The sequence below is a fragment of the Perognathus longimembris genome, chromosome 27, assembly GCF_023159225.1.
Source record: "Perognathus longimembris pacificus isolate PPM17 chromosome 27, ASM2315922v1, whole genome shotgun sequence".
NCBI lineage: Eukaryota > Metazoa > Chordata > Mammalia > Rodentia > Heteromyidae > Perognathus > Perognathus longimembris.
Window position 1 is genome coordinate 5752971 of NC_063187.1, and position 21536 is coordinate 5774506.

General features: G+C 40.3%; 1 protein-coding gene and 1 pseudogene across 1 annotated transcript; both read left to right on the plus strand.

Annotated features, from left to right (window-relative positions):
- The first annotated feature begins 1325 nt into the window (after positions 1–1325).
- On the plus strand, positions 1326–12438 carry LOC125342781 (annotated as a pseudogene).
- An 8379-nt stretch (positions 12439–20817) lies between these two features.
- LOC125342782 (protein Mis18-alpha-like) lies at positions 20818–21315 on the plus strand. The gene is given in 3 exon segments (XM_048335091.1): positions 20818–20835; positions 20922–21031; positions 21033–21315. Coding segments are annotated over 3 exon segments (411 nt in total).
- Positions 21316–21536: the final 221 nt, after the last annotated feature.

Below are 21536 nucleotides of genomic sequence, written 5' to 3' on the forward strand. Positions count from 1 at the left end.
GACAAAACAAGCTGCCAAAGACAGAGCCACACCCAGCACGCCTACACAGGGTGTCACTCTCCTAGACAGGGTGCCTCTCCCTGTATTAATTCCAACTGTACTTCCAATACAAAGTGACAAGATTAGGGGCTCCAACCACACTGCCCAGCTTCTCTTTGAAATGCAAAATACAGTGTGCAAAAAGACTTTCCAGTCTTATCCCTTAATCTCTTCAGAATTTGCACAGACATCCTACTGCCCTGACCCTGACAAATACCGAAGAGTACCTAGCCCAATTTTACAGCATCCACAGTCTTCAGGGTATTGCAACTCTGTGTCTTCCCTCTCTCCCTTCCTCCCTCTCTCCCAGGCCCCATCTCTCTCTGTCTCTCTGTGGCTCTCTCTTTTTCTTTCTTCCTTTTCTTCTTTCCTTCCTTGCCTTCTTTCTTTTGGTGTACCTGGGTAGATAGGTAGTGAATATTTCTTATAAAAGAGCAATTGAAGTATTACCCACATTCTCATGCCATTTACATCAAATATCAACAATGACTGCTTTGACTATGGAGGAATCTCAACCTAAAATGTGTAGGAGATAAAGAAATAGTTCTCTTGCTCTTGTGTGATGATGTGACTCATGGAATATTCCCCAAAACCCTATAAAAACCCTGATAAATGGAGGGTCGGGGCTCTCGATTAAGACCACTGTGTAGGTGATGATTGTGAGCCCAGGCTGGACATTGCAATAGACTCTCATGTGATTACAGCAGCTTTCAGCTCCTTGGTCATCTTTGGGGACCTCAAAATCTGGGCATAACAGAATCAGCAATGTACGGAGGATGTTATGGAATTGGGATGGGTGAAGTGACCCTCTGTGTATGATGCCTTAATAACTTTGGTTATTTGATTTATCTGTGCAAAGGATTTTTTTGTGTGACCGGGTCACTGTATGTCTGACAGGGTATCCTCTGGTGTAATCCACTTGCATCATCCCAAATGGCTTTCATACACATAGTTTTCTTGACAGAGACATTGCACCAAAAACATCACAGCTAACTTCATCCCAGGAAATCATGGCACTTGGGATAAAGAAGGGGAATGTACAAACATGTTGTCCAAGTCTTGTTTTTCTCCTGCATGCAAGGCCGCAGCTGCAGAGTCCCAGGAAAGGGTTTTACACATTCTTCCTGGGCATTCACAAGAGGCTTCATGAAAGGTGGGCTACAAGTGTATTTCTCTGTCAATAAAAAGACACACACACCTACACAAATATATATATATGAATATACGTATCTGACACAGTGGGCCTCACTACCAGCTACAATTTCATGGTGGCAGAAGCTTCACGGATGTGCCTTTTCGTTATTGCACTTCTTCTCCTGCTTCTCTTCCCTGTCGGGTCCTTGGCTGCCACTAGCTGCTTTTCTACCATGAAGCAGCGTGTGCACATGGACGGTGATGTGATGATTGCTGCGTATTTCCCTCTTCTTGTCTTGAGAGTACATACCCGTGACAACGATGCTCCTGAGCATGAAAAGGAAAGGAAGTAAGTATCTCATCATTTTATTTCCTTTTACTGGTCTGTACTCAAGATGGGCTATGTCTGAGGGAAGTCTAGTTGAACACATGAATGCTCAACCCTGATCTCCCATTCCTATGCAAGACAAAAACCACGGGTTCATTATTTTATATTGGTGATTTTCTGCTTGCTAGTAGGAAATGACTCTGGTTTCCTTCCATGTAGCTCTTTCTTTCCCTGATGGTAAGATCTTCATGACTTTACTTCAATCTTATCCCCCTTTTGTTTTTGTGTAACCTACGCTTTGTTTTAGTGATCATTGCTACTTTGTTTTCCTATTCTATTTTTCATTTCCTTCATCTAAATCTTATTATCAAGGTGATCTCTAGAGAGCTGACACTTCCCTAAGTCAGGCAATGAGTCCATTTCTCTATGAGCAATGTTACCCCCTCTATCATATTCTCCTGCTTCCTAACCTTACAATAGCCTTCCCTCCATGTTGTGAAGTTCATTTCCAATACAGTGTCAAGTGAGGATCACGATTGAATTGGTTCACCCTTTGTTGCATTACTTCTCCTTGATTCTTTCATTTCTTTTACTAACCTGAGGTTTGTTATTTCTAGTTCCTTGCGAGGCAATGCAGGTTCTATCGTCCAATATCTACCCCCTTAACTTAAGCAAAGCTTGTTACACTTTCTGTCCTTATAGATCATTTTTTTCATTTATTTGCTTATTATTTCATTTTCCATCCTTAAAATTTCAGTGTAAAGTTGATGTTTCAGAGGGTTTACAGTTACATATCTCAGCGAATGTGTACACTCTTGAACAATGTCCCTCCCTTCCTCATGCTCTCAGTTTTCCCATCCTGACTTCTCTCTCCACCAAGCTATACAGTTTATGTCTACAATAGTGTCTAATAGATACCACTGGTAAATTGATTGACTTTGTCTCTTCCATTCTGTGCTTTCCATTTCCATCCCCCAATCAGATAAGCTTACACTAGAGAAAGCATAGAGAAATCAAAAACAGTGGGAAGAGTGAATAAATGAAGGATAAATGAAAGAAATAAAAGAAAGAAAAAAGAACATCCCCCAAAAAGAGGGAAAAGGGAGAACAACAAACAGTACAGAAAAAAATATAACCTCATTTCTCATTCCTTGAGAAGCAGTGCAAGTTCTTTAGTTCAGTATCTGTCCTCTTGAGTTAAAGAAAGTTTACAGTTTTCTTTTATTCCTCCTTTTTCAATATCCATCTGGTTTTCAGTTTCATTTGTTCCAGTGGTCTGTATATTTCTTGAAATTTGTGTAGGAAAAACAGTTCACTTTACCACGTGTTAATCATTTCATTAAACTGCAAACTTTTTAGTTAGTATGATACTATTTACTTATGATTGATGAATAATTCATTTGAATTTCATGTTATGTGTATATTTTCCTTGTTAATTTCTAGCTTTACCACAGTGTGTGTCTGCAAGGGCTCCATACACTTTCAACATTTGAAAAATCTGGTTACTTGGTGTCCCATCTCAGGATTTCTCCTGGAGAACATTAGTATGTTGATGAGAGCAGTTTTATTCAGAAGTTGGATGAACTTTTCTCTTGGTGGGTGTCAGGCTTTCCTAAACTAGTGTGAAATTTAATTCTGGTGCCTCCCTTTGATTTTGTCTCCATCATCACTCCATTAAATCTTCAGCTATTATTGTATTAAGGACTACCTTCAAGTCTGCTTACCATAGTTCAGTGGTTGTATAATGTGTAAATACATATTTCAAATTTCTATTTCATCTTGTATATTTATTCACTTCATCATACTGTTCTGGACATATCACTTTTTGTTCCTTTAATGACAGTCTATTTGATGTGAGGTGCTATATAGATACTCCTGGTTTCCTTTAGGGTGCATTTGCATGGACGGCACTTGCTTACACTCACTGAGGGCCACTGATAGGAGAGTTTATCGGCATCAACCTGTCCTGTGGCTTTGAGATATTATTCCTTTACCCACTCAAGCACTTACTGGTAGAACTTCATGCATTTCTTAGGAAAAGCATGATTACTTTTAGGCATTCTCAACCATTAAAAAGCAGGCCTCAACCATCAGTATTTGCTTTATTAAATACTGTTGTCATCCTTTTCCTTATGGGTTAAGTCTTGCTTTCACTTTACTCCTCCGTATGTGTATGTTCAATTAGATGTTCTTCAGTATCACTATTTTCTTCTGTTTAGAAGTTATTTACAATATCGTAGGCTTCCACTGTAGAGTTTTGGGTATGCATGCAGTATATGTAGAACAAACTCATCATCTTATTTGTATTTCCATCTTGATTCCATTGTTTCCTCTTTCAAAGAATATGTGATGATTTCAGATTAATTTCTTTAGAATGTACACAAACACACAACACACACACACACAAACACACACCACTGCACATACAGACATAACAGAGAAAACAAAGTACTTTCAGTCTCCTTACTCCTTTGTGTTCTTGTCTTTCCTGGATCTCATTCTAAAACTATTGGGATCCTGGTAGTGGCCAATGCATTTTACCTTGGTATTTTCTCATGTATATCATGGTATTTATCATGGCGTACTGGAGATTTCCATGTAAAGCTTGTTCATAATTTATTCGTCATTCCCTGTGTAGAAGGTTCCTCTGTCCATAATGAGTTACTTCGAGTTGGCTGCATCCTTTCTAAGTTGTTACATAAATAAGAATAGAATTCCCTCCCGTGATATTTGAGCTCTTGTTTTGGTTATATCTCAGGAAGAGCTGTAGGACCTTCTTTCAATCAAACCTTGCTTCTGAAAGATTACCTTAAATTGGCTATTTGTTAGCCTTGCCTGACATAGAACCCTATATCTTAAAGTGGGTGACTCAAAAGATTTTTCATATACCTACAGCTAGTTCTGCGAAGATAAAGACAATAGAATATTTGATGTCTCATGTAAGTCTATCCCATGTTTCATGGACAAGTTATTGTTTTGGTGCTTTTGATAATGGAGACTAAGCAAGCTCTTTCTCAGCTGAAGTAAGTTTCTGAATCTCACTCAAGATAAATTCCTTTCATGTCCTTTCCTAATCCCATCTATAAGCAGAAGACTTTACATTCACATTCTACTCCAATTTGGCATAATGTTTTGGCATATTCATTGGCAGCAAAGCAAGGATTCAATTCACTACAGTTGGAAGTTTGGAAATACTCCTTTTACATTTCTATGGTTGTTACACAGGTTTATCTTCAAGAACTACCAGTTTATTTTGGCCTTGACTTTTGCTATTGAAGAGATCAACAAAAACCCTCATCTTTTACATAACTTGACGCTGGGATTTGAGTTCTGTAATTTTGAATTTGATGTTTGGAATGAATTAAAAAGTGCCATTCTTTGCCTCTTTGGGAAGAACAACACTCTCAATTACACATGTATGGGAGACAGCAATTACACAGCATTACTTACAGGACCATCAGCAATAACATCTGCCAAGTTTGGGACATTGCTGAGCCTCTATAGGTTTCCACAGGTGAGAGTGGAAGGAGTGGAGTAATATTTAAAAATGTCTAATTTGTTGACATTTCAGGTGTAGAGGAGGAGAGGAAGACACTGGATTGATGATCCTATGAAATTTTGAGATATAAAAATCTAAGAATTTGAGAAAACAGGCTTATTTAAAGTTTTGTACCTTATTAACAATTTTGTTTAAAAATAAATTAATGGAAAGTAACTTTAAAGTACACAGATATGTTGAACTCTGTGCTAGTGATTCACATCTAGAATCCTAGGTATTGACGAAAATTACTTCTAATCAGCAATATGTGAGAAGTAATGTGTGGATCAAGTGGTAAAGGGTAGCCTTCATGAAAAAAATGAAAAACAGTACATGAAGCACTGAGTTCATTCCTCTGTTCTAGCACACAACTTAACACACACACACACACCTGTACACCCACGTGCAAGACATTAGGTTGAATTCAGTCTAGTTCAGAAACAGAAAGGGGCATGTGTTCCATCATATGTGAAAAGTAAATCTAAACATGATAATGCAATATGAAAGAGAGAACGCACACATGTCCATATATATGTATATATATATGATTAATGTTCATAGTAGGGTATATATGTAAATATATCTTTATATATGGAAGTAATTCCATGACATAACTTCTTTAATTAACTAGCCATATAAAGAATTAACACAAGAAGGAAATGAAGCACATTTTGTTGGCAGGACACAGGTATTAGGGAAATTAGGGAAGAACCAGAGGAATAGGGAGTAGGTAGGTGAGCAAATAGACCATAATATTCAATGTACATATGTGAAAATGCTACTAGGAAAGTCAGGGAATGGGCAATATTGATATCAATGGGAGGAGCTGATTCAAATAATGACCAAGATCAAGAGGCATTGTACAAAAATATTGATAGCTGGTACAGTGATAAAAAGTACACTTTTTCAAAAACTGAAAGAAAACTTACATTCCACCTATTTCAACTGGTTACTGTATATACTATATGACTGGGGTTACGATGCTTTTAAATCTAATCATTGTTGGAACATCCAATTTTCATCCCTTTAGCTTTCCTTTGGGCCTTTTGTTCAAGTCCTGAGCGACCATGACACATTTCCTGCTCTCTATCAGATGGGCCGAAAGGACACATCGATGGCCACTGCCATGGTCTTCTTACTGCTTCACTTCAGATGGAACTGGGTGGGACTGCTAAACATAGAGGACGAAAATGGCTTGTGGTTTCTTTCTGAATTGAAAGAAGAGATGGCCAAGAACAGAGTCTGTGTAGATTTTGAGCTAGCACTCCCAAACAATATTCTGTCCATTAAAACAAAACAGAAGGCAGTTAAAAGACCCTGAAAGGCTACAAATCAAAGAAAGGTTGGACAAATGGGACTGCATCAAACTCCAGAGCTTCTGCACGGCAAAGGACATAGCTCTCAAGATAAACAGAAAGCCCACAGACTGGGAGAAGATCTTTACCGGACATTCAACAGACAATGGCCTCATCTCTAAAATATATGCAGAACTATAAAATTACCTTCTTCCAAAACAAAACTGCAAAGAACCAATAGCCCCCTCATCAAGTGGGCTAAAGACTTACAAAGAAACTTCTCTGATGAGGAAATGAGAATGGCCAATAGTCATATGAAAAAATGCTCTACATCACTGGCCATAAAGGAAATGCAAATCAAAACAACATTGAGATTCCATCTCACCCCAGCAAGAATGTCATATATCAAGAAAACTAATAATAACAATTGTTGGAGGGGATGTGCCCAAAAGGGAACCCTACTTCATTGTTGGTGGGAATGTAAACTGGTTCAGCCACTCTGGCAAGCAGTATGGAGATTCCTCAGAAGGCTCAATATAGAACTCCCCTATGACCCAGCAGCCCCACTGTTGGGTATCTATCCAAAAGCCCACAAACAAAATCACAGTAATGCCACCAGCACAACAATGTTCATCGCAGCACAATTTGTCATAGCGAGAAGCTGGAACCAACCCAGATGCCCCTCCATAGATGAATGGATCAGGAAAATGTGGTACATTTACACAATGGAATTTTATGCCTCTATCAGAAAGAATGACATTGTTCCATTTGTAAGGAAATGGAAGGACTTGGAAAAAGTTATACTAAGTGAAGTGAGCCAGACCCAAAGAAACATGGACTCTATGGCCTCCCTTATTGGGAATAATTAGTACAGGTTTAGGCAAGCCATAGCAGAGCATCACAAGGCCCAATAGCTATACCCTTAGAAACACATAAGATGATGCTAATTGAAATGAACTCCATGTTATGGAAACAAGTGATATATCACAGTTGTACCTACTTTCAACGTCCTATGTGTATGTGTAGTTTCTATTATTGATAATGTTTTGTATCACCTTCCTATGTTTGTACCTACACTATCTCTGTAATCTTATCTGAGTATATTGGAAACCGTGTTTACTGGTATTGGAAGTAGGAAATTCAAAGGGAATACCAAATTCGAGAGACACAGGGTAAAAAAAGAGAAATAACTACAAAAGAAATACTTGCAAAACTCTTTGGTGTAAGTGAACTGAACAACTGGGGGGGGAGGGAAAGGGGGGGAGGGAGGGGGGCATGAGGGACAAGGCAACAAACAGTACAAGAAATGTATCCAATGCCCAACGTATGATACTGTAACCTCTCTGTACGTCAGTTTGATAATAAAAATTTGAGAAAAAAAAAAAAAACCAGGTCAAAAAATCATCAGCAAATGTTCTCATTATATATGGTGATAATGAATTGCTACTTGTTTTGCAATTGTTGGTAAAAGGCAAAATTTGTATCGCGAATTCACAGTGGGATTTGACAATGAGTAGGGATTATTTCCTGCTAGGATCATCGCAGGTACCTCTCATGTTTTCGCACCATCACCCAGATGTTTCCGGGTTCACAGAGTTTGTCAAGGCAGTGAACCCTTCCAAATACCCTGAAGATGCTTTCCTTGCTCAGGTGTGGTATGTCTCTTTTAATTGCTCTGATTCTGATTCTGACTGTGTAACATGGGAGAACTGTGCTCACAATGCCTCCTTGGATTGGTTGCCTCGGCATGTTTTAGACACGAATTTGTCTGCAGACAGTTACAATATATACAAAGCTGTGTACGCTGTGGCCCATGCTCTCCATGAGATGCTTCTTCATCAAGCAGAAGTACAAACCATGGGAAACAGAAAAGGGACAGTGCCTTCTCCTGCACAGGTAAGGCCTTCTGTGTTGGATGGCACACCCCATAAATAAAGTCACTTCCTACATAGTTTTCTTCCCATATGAAATTTAAGAATTAGACCTATTTTTCCAAAACCCAAGAAATAATATCTGGTTCAATATATGGGAATTCCTCTGGACATGTATCTTCATGCTCTTAAGGAAAAGCAAGAGATAATGAGGGTCAAGTTCTGTGTTTTAGAAACTGGTCAAATTACTGATGGCCTCAACATATTCAAAGCATATATTTTGAAAACTGTAAATTCAACTTTTCCCTATAAGTTATATTTGTAATACAAAGGAAGACCTACTAAATAGAATTGTCCATATATTACCTAAGGGATCTATTTTTATTGTACTTTAGGCATTAAATTTTACCAGCCCCTGAGTGGCAACATTCATAGAATTAGTGATTATGGCAAACTGTAGACAGGCAACTGAGAATCATGACATTCGTGACTATTTAGATGGACTGTGTTTCTCTTGAAAAGACTTTATCCCTTTGTTAAGTGACCAGGATTCAGAAGGATACATTTTATTCCTGCATAGATTTTCTTCAGGGATACTTCATTAGGTGACTCTGCTATTGCTGCATTCTGACTCAAAAATGAAATGCCATCAGGAAATATTTTCTTCAAGTTTTCTGCCTTCACTTGAGATAGACTTCACCATAAGATGGGGACTCTCTTTCAGCTGCACCCTTTTCTAAAGAACATACAATTTCAAAATTCTGCTGGAGATCAGGTGATTTGGGATGAGAAAAGGAAATTGGAGGCCGAGTATGACATTGTGAATATTTGGAATTTCCCACAAAGTCTTCACCTGGAGGTGAAAGTAGGAAAGTTTTCTCCATATACTAATCAACTCTCTTTATCTGAAGAAATGATACACTGGACCATAGCATGTACAGAGGTGGGTGGGATTGAATTGTGATTATCCCAAGGACATAAAACTAAGCAAAATTCACCCTTAGAATATTTATCTGTTTGGATGCCACCAACCTACTCCAGTAAATAATAGGTACTTTCATAGCTGAGATACAAATATTATGGATTGAAGGCATTCCATGCAGGAACTTCTGTGAGACTCTTCATTTAACCACCATAAAATCAGGGCTGATTATTTAGGACTCATTCCTGCAATCCTTTCTGCTCAAGAGGAAGACATCCTCAAACCTAACATTACAGATCTGTTTGACTCTCTTGCTGGCAGATAAGTCTTTGGGACCCCTATCTCAATTGGCAAACAAAAACCTCAGGTGGAACTGTGGATCATGTCATAGAGGACTAACCTTGAGCAAAAACAAGTGCTCAAGGCATTGCACATACCCTGAGATCACTCCCCAAAACCAGCACCAAAAGATAAAAAGGAAATTAACAGTATCTAAATGTTATTTCAGTATATAGTCATAAAATAAAAGTTGCATATTGCTTAACAAATGGTGAACACTGTGACAAAGTACACAAGGAATCACTTTATGTGGTTGCAAGATTTATTTTGCTTCCTTCTGTGGAGGTTTCATTCAAGGGTTAGTTGTCCTGATAGTCATCTTTGGTGAGAGGAATCCTTGAGATTCTGTCAGAAGATTCTCATTAATGGCCATTGAAAAATTCAGATCCAATTATGTGTATGGGGATCATATAAACTATAAAGGGAGGTCTATTCTCTACCTTTCTGCATACTGTTCAAGTTTCAAAGATGATACTGACTTCTTGCTGTTCACTATTTCATGGGTGAATAGGAGACAGCATGCAATGACATGCTGGCCACTAGAACATACATTCTCACTGTGAAACTCTATTTTTAAAGTTCCCACAATTCTCAATATTTCAATAGGCTACACATCCAGTCTAGAGTTCATAAGCCTTTTGTAATCATGTGATTGGCAATCTATCACAGCATCCAACTCACTGACTGAATGTGTATGTACAGAAATAATATGCTTAATATTCTACTATTTAAAACAATAGGTTTTTTGGAGCATTTTACACATGTGTAAACAGTTATTCACACACATGTGATTTTCCTCAGCCTCCCCACTCTGTCTGCAGTGTAAGTTGTGGTCCTGGATTCAGGAAATTCCATCAGGAAGGGAAGGCTGCCTGTTGCTTTGATTGTACCCCTTGCTCAGAGAATGAGATGGCTAATGGGACAGGTAAGTTCACTGCGAAGAGAGAACTCACTGTCCTAGTATCCCCAATCCGTGCAAGTCAATGCAAACACTGTGTGTTAGGCATGCAAAAACAAATTCTTCCCTCCCTCACTTAGTAATTTAATTGCCACAGAAGTTGATACTACTTGAAAAGAATATCTTGGGCTCTGATTTACTTATAGGATTATTTTATTCTAGTCTGTTGTAAGTATGATTACTCAACTATTCAGTAATATATCTTTAACCTCTATCATATTAAGTGCAAAACCTTTGAAAGAACAAAGACTCTATCTTCTTCAAAATCAACTTCCAACTGCAAAGGAAACACAGAACTTGCAGATGTTTAGTGCCTAGGGCAAAGACCAGTTGTTGGAACAGAGCAAATGCTCTGGGTAGGGTTGAGCATATTAGAAGAGGGCACAGAAGTTTTACATAGCATAATTTTATTCCTTGAAAGAAGGATTTGATTATCTGTTTCCTACTGGTGAGTACCAAAGACAACTATAACTGGTAAAGGGAAGGCCATAGTGTTCTTATTTTTATTGTACAAAGACATGAAGGAACGTGCAAGCTTCACTGTCCACAATTATTTTTCCAGTCCTGGTTCTTGAACTCAGGGCCTTAGCACTGTCCCTGGCTTCATTTTGCTCAAGGCTAGCACACTAAAACTTGAGCCACAGTGCCACCCTTGGCTTTTTCTTTATATATTTTGCTGAGGAACCAAACTCAGGGCTTCATGCATGCTAGGCACTCTACCACTAAGCCACATTCCCTGTCCCACTGTCCACAATTTTGAGTGAAGGGTTTAAGTTTCACATTGAAGTCTGAGAATTAGGCTACAATGAAGAGGTGCAGAAAATTATTCGTAGCCTATTAGAAATGGCAGTAACTAATATCTTATTGTCAATGCAGGTAAAACAGGTGAGATCAGACTATAATATGAAAATTTGTCCAGAACATGATGAAGGCATAAAAGTAATACTCAACATGTCTGGTAATAAACAGTAATATTTACTAAATTCTAGTATATATTCCTATGTCAGAATTACCTTTATATAGGAATTTCTAGATGACTTTTCCATACTGCAAACACACAAACACTTGCTTGACTTCCTTACCAGACATGGAGCAGTGTGTGAAGTGCCCAGATCACGAGTATGCCAACACAAAGAGAAACCAGTGCCTCCTAAGAGCTGCAAGCTTCCTGGCTTATAGGGAACCCTTGGGCATGGCCTTGGCCTGCATGGCTCTTGGTTTATCGACACTCACAGCAGCTGTTCTTGGGGTCTTTTTGAAACATCATAACACCCCCATTGTCAAAGCAAATAACCCAGCTCTCAGCTACATCCTGCTCATCTCCCTCATCTTCTGTTCCTTTGGTTCTTTGCTCTTTATTGGCCGTCCCAACTGAATTACCTTCATTCTACAGCAAACCACATTTGGAGTTTCTTTCACTGTTGCGGTTTCTGCTGTCTTGGCCAAAACTGTCACTGTAGCTCTGGCCTTCAAGGTCACTTCTCCAGGAAGAAGGATGAGGTGGCTGCTGGTGTCAGGGGCTCCTAACTTCATCATTACCATCTGCACCCTAATCCAGGTGACTCTCTGTGGAGTCTGGCTGGGAACCTCTCCTCCCTTCATTGACACAGACACACACTCTGAACATGGCCACGTCATCCTCCTGTGTAACAAGGGCTCCCTCACTGCCTTCTACTGTGTTTTGGGATACCTTGGCTCCCTGGCCCTGGCCAGCTTCACTGTGGCTTTCCTGGCCAGGAACCTGCCTGACACCTTCAATGAAGCCAAGTTCCTGACCTTCAGCATGCTGGTGTTCTGCAGTGTGTGGCTCACCTTCCTGCCTGTCTACCACAGTGCCAAGGGCAAGGTCATGGTGGCTGTGGAGGTCTTCTCCATCTTGGCCTCCAGTGCAGGGCTCCTGGGTTGCATCTTTGTCCCCAAGTGCTACATCATCTGGATAAGGCTAGATAGAAATTGTCTGCATGGCTTCAGGAATAAACGACATAGAAGTAGAAACAAGCATTGTGAAGATTAAACTTCTGGATTAGTATATGGATTTTCTGCACTAATTCTACAGTCATTTTCTTGTCTTATAATTGTATTTTTTTGAAATTTTTGCTTCAATTAATATGGATGTATTATGATTTTTCTGTCATATTTTTGGTTCCTTCTATTTAATATGCATTTAATCTTTATCCCATCTTCTTAGTGTCTTTTGAACTAAGTCCTAAGTGAAGGGCTGTGTTTTCACATACTGACACATAACACTGGTGAGTTCTGTCCTCTTGTGCTAAGTCCATCCCAGCAGGGTGTTCAGGTAACCTGATGGGTAGCAGCATGATGTAGCAGCATGGTAGTATTAAGAGAGCCTCAAGGAATCACAAAGTGGGACTAGGAGACCCTTCATCTCACAGGATGAATGCTGCCAGTTCATCTCCCAAAGGCAATGTACTTTGCACATGAATTGTGATGCTTCCATAAGTTCTTCATTCTAAAACAAGGCAGACTTTCTGCTAAGTATCAACAAAAATTAGCCCTGCACAACATTTTAATATGACTTGGTCTTCAGGCTTGCACTCAGGGCTTGTGCACTCTCCCTGAGCTTGTTTGCTCCAGGCTAATACTCTACCACTTTGAGACACAGCACCACTTCCAATTTTCTGGTGGTTCATTGGAGACAAGAGTGTCATAGACTTTGCTGCCTAGCTGACTTCAAACCATGATTTTCAGATAGCAGCCTCCAGAGTAGCTAGGATTTCAGGCATAAGCAAAGTGGTACCTGACATTGTGATTTTCCCCTCAGTCAAGCGTGTCCTCAGACTTCCTTAAGGACAACAGTGGACTCTGAACCACTTGGCAGGATCTTAAGGGCAGCCTGCATAAGATTGAATCTAGACATCATGACTCAGCCTCTTGACAGCCTCTTGACAGTTACTTCACTGGGCAAATTATTTCATACAGATGAATACTTGGCCCATAGGAAATCTATTGTCTGTTGTATACCAAATACCCATGTTGGCCTCAAAACCATGACAATAGTCATCAGCACTGTCAATCGGGCTAGTAGTCTTTCATTAGCTATGCATAGCATCTGATTGCCACCACTGGGATGGTAACAAACAGCACTGGGTCTCAGTAGAATTGGGTTTTTAGAGACAAAAATCACCTGTACCACTCACAGGTGGTCAGGCAAGTTGGGCCAAGCAAGCAGGCATACATACAAAAGGGGAATTGCTGTTAGTGATCACAATTCCAATAAACTCTGTTAAACAAAACAAAGAAAGCAATACAATTCTTGGTTCTGGGTATGACTTGTGTCTGCTTATTTTTTGTCATTAACCCTAGATCTTTCCCTTTCTGGAACTTCCCCCTTAACTAAAACATGCAACTGAGTGGTCTACCTCATTCTTTCTTTTGTAAAGTTCAAGTAGCTCTAGGTCAAGCTGCCTTGGGCTACTGTTATTAGGCCTAAATTGGTCCTTTCCAGGCCAGCTATCTTGCCTATGCCTGCCCTTGCTAGGGACTCACAAGAGGCTTCCTGTACAACTTATGCTTGGTGTCCAAATATCCAATGTTATGCTCAGATTTTGGGGTCCCCAAAGACCACCAAGAGGCAGAAAGGCGCCGTAATTACATGAAAGTCTTTATTGCAAGCTCGAGCATGGGCTCAGGATTGTCATCAACCCAGCGCATCTGAATCGAGAGCACTGACCCTCCATTCACCAGGGTTTTTATAGGGTTTTGAGGAACATTCCATGCATCACATCATCACACAGCACATCAGGCCACATCACGGGAAAATCACAAAACAGCATACAACTTGCCTCAAATCATTTCCTATCACGGGAAATTTAAAAAATAATTACTAAGAATGATTGTCCTAATCACTGTGGGAACAGGCCTGCTGAAGGTGGTTTGCCAGCTTATGGGGTTCAAAATGATTGATTTAGACAAATAATCTGGGTTTGGTTGCAAGAGTGTCACCCAAATGATCCTTAGATTGCGGGGACACATTAACCATGTTTCAGGAACACCACACACATTGGCCATACCTCAATACACTTCCTTTGTACCACAACGGCTAGAGCTTTCTAACTTTAACTGACCTCTCATCAAATGAAGTCTCTCTGGCGACCTTCATTATTTTACACTGCATTTTGTTCAGGCTCTTCACATTGATATTTCTGCAGTTATTCCAGGAAGCCGCAGGGCCCAGTCAGGACCAATCTACAATACAGAGCTGCACCGGCAGCTCAGGTTCTTAAACAACTCCTGTTTTGGGGGACTCCCAAAGCAGATATCAGGGTAGTCACCCACAGTGGCCATGAGAATCGTAACTGATAAAAAAAAGAAACAACATCCTTTTCCTACAGCAACTTAGGGTCCCATGCTTACACTTCGTTTCACTGTTTCCACCTGTTCTTCGTCATGTACATCATGAAAATAACCGCATTTATGTCTGTAAGAAGAACACAATAGTTGTTTGAACAAGAAAGCTAACAATATAAATGTGCAACACAATTTCGGCACTGACCTTGAAATAGTGACATGTAATTGCTGGTTTCAGCAGCATCATTGCTTCATTAGGCAATAGCACATGGATGCATTTGTGGAGGGCTCTTTATATGGAATTCTCATGGAAAACTGTTGGAATTGAAGAACCTGAGCTGCCGGTGCAGCTCTATACTGTAGCTTGGGCCTAACCAGGCCCTGAAGCTTTTTGGAATAACTGTAGAACATGTCAATGTGCAGAACCTCAATAAAATACAGTCTAAAATAATGCAGGTAGCCAAATATACTTCATTTGACCAGAGACCAGTTAAAGTTAGAATGCTTTAGACACTGTGACACACAGGAAATGTATTGAATGTGGCCAGTATGTTTTGTGCTCCTGAAACATGATTAATATGTCCCCTCAAGCTAAGTATGACAGGGGTGATACCCCTACGACCCAACCCAGATCAAGAGGTAACAGGAAATACCTGAATTTTCAAATGGCCCCTCAAGCTCAGGTTGACTCGTGCGAAAACCTTGTGACCCTACCCAGACCATTTGTCTAAACCAATGCAATACCCATTAATATCCCAACATCATTTTATAATGAAATAGAGGAAGCAATCCAGAAATTCATATAGAACAATGAAAGACCTAGGATAGCAAAAACAATCCTAAGCAGAAAGAACAGTGCTGGAGGAATTATAATACCCAACATCAAGCTGTATTATAAAGCTATAGTAATAAAAACAGCTTGGTATTGGCACCCTAACAGGCCTGAAGAACAATGGAACAGAATTGAAGACGCAGAAATGAACCCACAGAACTACGACTACTTAATCTTGGATAAAGGAGCTAAAACAGTAGTTTGGAAGAAAAATTGCCTCTTGAACAAATGGTGCTGGCAAAGCTGGTTCAACATATGCAACAAACTAAAACTAGATCCTTAAATAACACCCTGCACCAAAATCAATTCCAAATGGATTAAAGGCCTCGAAATCAAAACAGACACCCTGAAAACACTAAAGGAAGCAGTAGGAGAAACACTTGGGCTCCTTCACGCAGGATGGAACTTCCTTAACAAAGACCCAGAAAGGCTACAAATCAAAGAAAGTTTGGAAAAACGGTACTGCATCAAACTGCAGAGCTTCTGCCCGGCAAAGGACATAGCTCGCAAGATAAACAGAAACCCTACATACTGAGAGAAGATCTTTACCAGCCATTCAACGGACAAAGGCCTCATCTCTAAAATATATGCAGAACTAAAAAAATTACCCTCTTCCAAAACAAAACCGCAAAGAACCAACAGCCCCCTCATCAAGACTTACAAAGAGACTTCTCTGATGAGGAAATGAGAATAGCCAAGAGACATATGAAAAAGTGCTCTACATCACAGGCCATAAAAGAAATGCAAATCAAAACAACATTGAGATTCCATCTTACCCCAGTAAGAATGTCATATATCAAGAAAACTAACAATAACAATTGTTGGAGGGGATGTGGCCAAAAGGAACCCTACTTCATTGTTGGTGGGAATGTAAACTGGTTCAGCCACTCTGGCAAGCAGTATGGAGATTCCTCAGAAGGCTAAATATAGAACTCCCCTATGACCCAGCAGCCCCACTTTAGGGTATCTATCCAGAAGACCACAAACAAAATCACAGTAATGACACCAGCACAACAATGTTCATCGCAGTACAATTTGTCATAGCAAGAATCTGGAACCAACCCAGATGCCCCTCAGTATACCAATGGATCAGGAAAATGTGGTACATATACACAATGGAATTTGATGCCTCTATCAGAAAGAATGACATTGTCCCATTTGTAAGAAAATGGAAGGACTTGGAAAAAATTATACTAAGTGAAGTGAGCCAGACCCAAAGAAACATGGACTCTATGGTCTCCCTTATTGAGAATAATTAGTACAGGTTTAGGCAAGTCATAGCAGAGCATCACAAGGCCCAATAGCTATACCCTTATGAACACATAAAATGATGCTAAATGAAATTAAATCCATGTTATGGAGACAATTGTTATATCACAGTTGTAACTACTTTCAATGTCCCATGTGTATCTGTAGCTTCTATTATTGATGGTGTTCTTGTATCACCTTCCTGTGGTTGAACCTACACAATCTCTGTAATCTTATCTGAGTATATTGGAAACTGTGTATACTGGTATTGGAACTAGGAAATTGAAAGGGAATACCAAAATTGAGAGACACAGGGTAAAAAAAGACAAACAACTACAAAAGCAATACTTGCAAAACTGTTTGGTGTAAGTGAACTGAACACCTCGGGGGGGGGGGAAGGGAAAGGGGGAGGTGGGGGGTATAAGGGACAAGGTAACAAACAGTACAAGAAATATATCCAGGGCTGGGGATATAGCCTAGTGGCAAGAGTGCCTGCCTCGGATACACGAGGCCCTAGGTTCGATTCCCCAGCACCACATATACAGAAAATGGCCAGAAGCGGCGCTGTGGCTCAAGTGGCAGAGTGCTAGCCTTGAGCGGGAAGAAGCCAGGGACAGTGCTCAGGCCCTGAGTCCAAGGCCCAGGACTGGCCAAAAAAAAAAAAGAAATATATCCAATGCCTAAAGTATGAAACTGTAACCTCTCTGTACATCAGTTTGATAATAAAAATCTGGAAAAAAAACAGCAAAAAAAGAAATTGCCTCAAGAAATCACAGAGGAAGACTAGAAGACCATTCACCTCACAGGAAGCATGCTGCCAGTTCATCTTCCAAGTGCATTTAGTTAGGAGAGGCAGTGAGCTTTGCACATGAATTGTGATGCTTCCATAAGTTCCTCATTCTAAAACAAGGCAGACATTCCCATTAGTAACAACAACCATTAGCTGAGTACAACGTTTTCATTTGGCTTGGTCCTCAGGCTTGCACTCATGGCCTGAGTACTCTCCCTTAGCTTGTTTGCTCCTGTTTAACACTCTACCACTTTGAGCCACAGCACCACTTTCAGTTCTCTGGTGGTTCATTGGAGACAAGAGTGTCATAGACTTTCCTTCCCTAGATGACTTCGAACCATGATCCTCCGATAGCAGCCTCCTGAGTAGCTAGGATTTCAGGCATGAGCCAAAAGGTACCTGACTGACATTGTGATATTCTTCTCAGCCAAGAATGTCCTTAAGGACAACAGTGGAATCTGACCTACTTGGCAGGATCTTAATGGCAGCTGATATTGTCAGGTTTTTAAAGATGGATTCTGAAGTCATCCTTCGTAGGATTGAATCTAGGCATCGTCACTGAACCTCTTGACAAGTACTACAATGGGAAAATTATTTCATATAGAAGAATATTTGTTCCTTAGGGAATTTAGTGTCTATTAGATACCAGATACCCAGGCAGGCCACAAACCCACTACAATAGTCACCAGCACTCAGTCAATTGGACTAGGAGTCTTTTATTTAGGTATGCATAGCATCTGATTGCCACCACTGGGATGGTGACAAACAGCACTGGGTCCCAGTAGGGTTGGATTCTTAGAGGCAAAAATCAACTGGACCACTCACAGGTGGTCTGGCAAGTTAGGACAAGCAATCAAGCAGACATATATAAGCAGAATTGCTGTTTGTGATCACAATTCCAGTAAGCTCCAGTAAACAAAGCAATCAAAGCAATACAATTCTTGGTTCTGGGTGTGACTTGTGTCTACCTCTTCAACTTAATTAACCTTATATCTTTCTCTTTCTGGAACTTCCCCCTAAATTAAAACATGCAAACTGAGTGGTCTTCCTCATTCCTTTCTTTCACAAAAGTCAAACCGCCCTAGGTCGAGCTGCTTTAGTCTCCCATTATTAGGCTTATGTTTGGCCTTCTCCAGGCCCCCTACCCTGCCTAAGCCTGCTGCTTTTAGGGAGTAAAAGAGGGTTCCCCTACACCTTTCACTTGGTTTATACATTTTCAACTCCTCTTTTGGGGACCTACCAAAACAGATATCAGGGTAGTCACTTACAGTGATCATGTGAATAGCAACTGATTAAGAAAAGACAGCATCCTTTTCCTACAGCATCGTAGGGTCCCATGTTCACTCTATTTCCACCTCTTCCCCATCTCGTACATCAGGAAAATAACTTCATTTATGTTTGTAAAGAGCACACAAAAGTTGTTTGAACAAGAAAGCTCATAATATAAATGTGCAATCCAATTTCGGCATTGACCTTGAAATAGTGGCATGTAATTGCTGATTTCGGCAACATCATTGCTTCTGAGGAACTAAAAAATGTAACCACCAATTTGTAGTTACTAACTGCTAATTTTGCTTTTGTAAACCGCTTTGCAGCTAAGGACCTAGGTAACTCCATATTGTACTAAGACACCATTCTGTACCTGACTGACATTATTGTAAGCCCTACCCTCCACCCCTCGCTTTCCAGTAAAGACCATAAAATGCCCTGGGACTGATAGTTCTCAGAAAAGCCAGAAACACTCATAAGAGTGAGCAGGTACAGAAGAAGAACAAGTTTTGAAGTTACTCCAGAGCTCCCCCTTTCAGGTGTGGTTTCCAGTATCTAATTAAAACCCCTTGATCTGACCAACCAAACTTTCCAGATTCCTTCCCGCCTCCAAATGCGCCAAACATGCTTTAGAATTATTTTATAATTTCCCCGCGTTGTGTGTTGGTTTGTTAAAAGATTCTATGACTTATGCTAAGTCCCAGCCTTCCCCAAAGAACGTGTAAAACAGCTGGAAGCCTTAGCCTCAGAGCCTCATAGCATCACCTGATGCCGAACGTGCAGAAGACCAAACGAGCTTGCAATAAAGGCTCCTTTTGCTTTTGCATTCGTGTGGGTGTCTGGTGGGGGTCTGACATTTGAGCATAATATCCTGAGGGCTAGTCTGGGATACCCCCCAAACCCACCCAGACACTCTAACCACGGAGTTCTGAAAAATCTGATTGGTAAGTCTGAGGCATTGCCATTTTTCTGAATCTGAATCTGAAACCACAAGTGCGTCTGACTGGTCATCATGGGGTTCTGGTGGATGCACTAAAGGGCCACCGACGGGGGTCTATGGGAGAAGACCCCAGCCCCCAACCTGAATGGGCTCTTCACCTATGGAGACACTTCTCAATTTCTGTTTGACGAACCACCCAGCACAGTGCTGTCATCTCTGTGTTGTTTGTGAATCTGACACTCTCTTCACTCTCGTCTCTGTGTTGTTTGTGACTCTGACTGACGAAATGGGACAGTCTGACAGTACCACCACCCAGCCTTCTTCAGCAGAAAATTATGTGGCATGCTAAAATGTTTTTCTAAAACAATCAAGCCATGGAAAATGGGACTGGAGAATGCTGCAGTCATTCAGTAAAAGTTTTGTCCTAAAATTTGTGTGTTGCAGGAGTAAGATTGGCAAAAATACCTCTTGCCACTGAAAAATGTATGGACAATGTTTATTTTGCGCATTTTAAGAGCTTTTGAATATATATGTGTGTGTGCATGTGTGAGTGTGAACATGTTCAAGACTGTTAGTATGATATAAAATTGAGTGCGTTTGAGTTTAAATTCAAATGGTCATCAAGTTTGGGCATTACCAAATGCTTTAAAGGATTATTGCATTGTTTTAAAGAAGAACCATAGTTAAAAAAATGTTTCTATAATTTAAAAATCAGGGCTAAGTGTCAGAAATTTGGATGTAAAGGCTTATCACTGTTAAAAAAAAAAACTGCTTGGGTTCTCAGTCAGACATCAATAGGAAAGGACAGGAAAACCCTAGGACAGGCCTGTGTGCCTATTCACAGGAGTGAGGGGTGATCTGGCAAAGGTGCAGCTTAGCCAGTCCACGTGTTGGCACAGGCTCTGGAGGGAATCCACGTGGTGGGACAGCCATAAGAGGGCTGTCCATTCATGGTGGAAGAGGACAAGCTGGCTCCAAGACAGTTCATCAAGCTCTGAGGAGTAGGATGGAGATTGGCCATTTGGTACGACATGTCAGTGGAGGCCTTTCTTTGTTCTCTTTTGTTTTCAGGTGAACATTGGAAACCTGGTTGTTAAAAATGAATGCCAGGAACACACCAACTTCATCCTGTTGCACTGTGTTTCCTGTAATATCTCTGTGGATAAGGAACAGAAATTATCCAAACACAAAGATGGAGATGGTTGCAATCTGGAGACTGTACTGTGCAGGCTGCTCCCTCTACCTGGGCTACATATACAGATACACTCCCAAGAACCTAAATTACAAGCAGGACTTGTTTTGTCTCAGTGTTGAAGCCATTGAAAGTTATGCTTTAGGGTCCTCTGAAAAGCAGATCTTGCCAGAAGATAAAGAGCTTTTTAATCTTGAAAGCAGAGCTGAAATAGAGAAGTCTCTAAAGCAGATGGAAGATGTCTTGCTAGTGCTGCAAAGGAAGCTGTGGGAGGTGGAGTCAATGTTGGCCATTATCGGTTCTAACAGATGAGCTCTTTCTCCCACCACACCACACCCACTTCTCTTTCTCTTCATTTTTTTTATTTATTTTTTTTGGCCCTTAAATGAGAAGCGTTGTAAAATTATCTCTGTAGTTATATTTCATGCTAAACAGGAATTCTCACCCTCATTTAAAATGTAAAGCCATTTTATGGTATTTTTATTTTGATAAGAGGCTGCGATGACTTTCCAAACTATTTTATTCACTGTGTT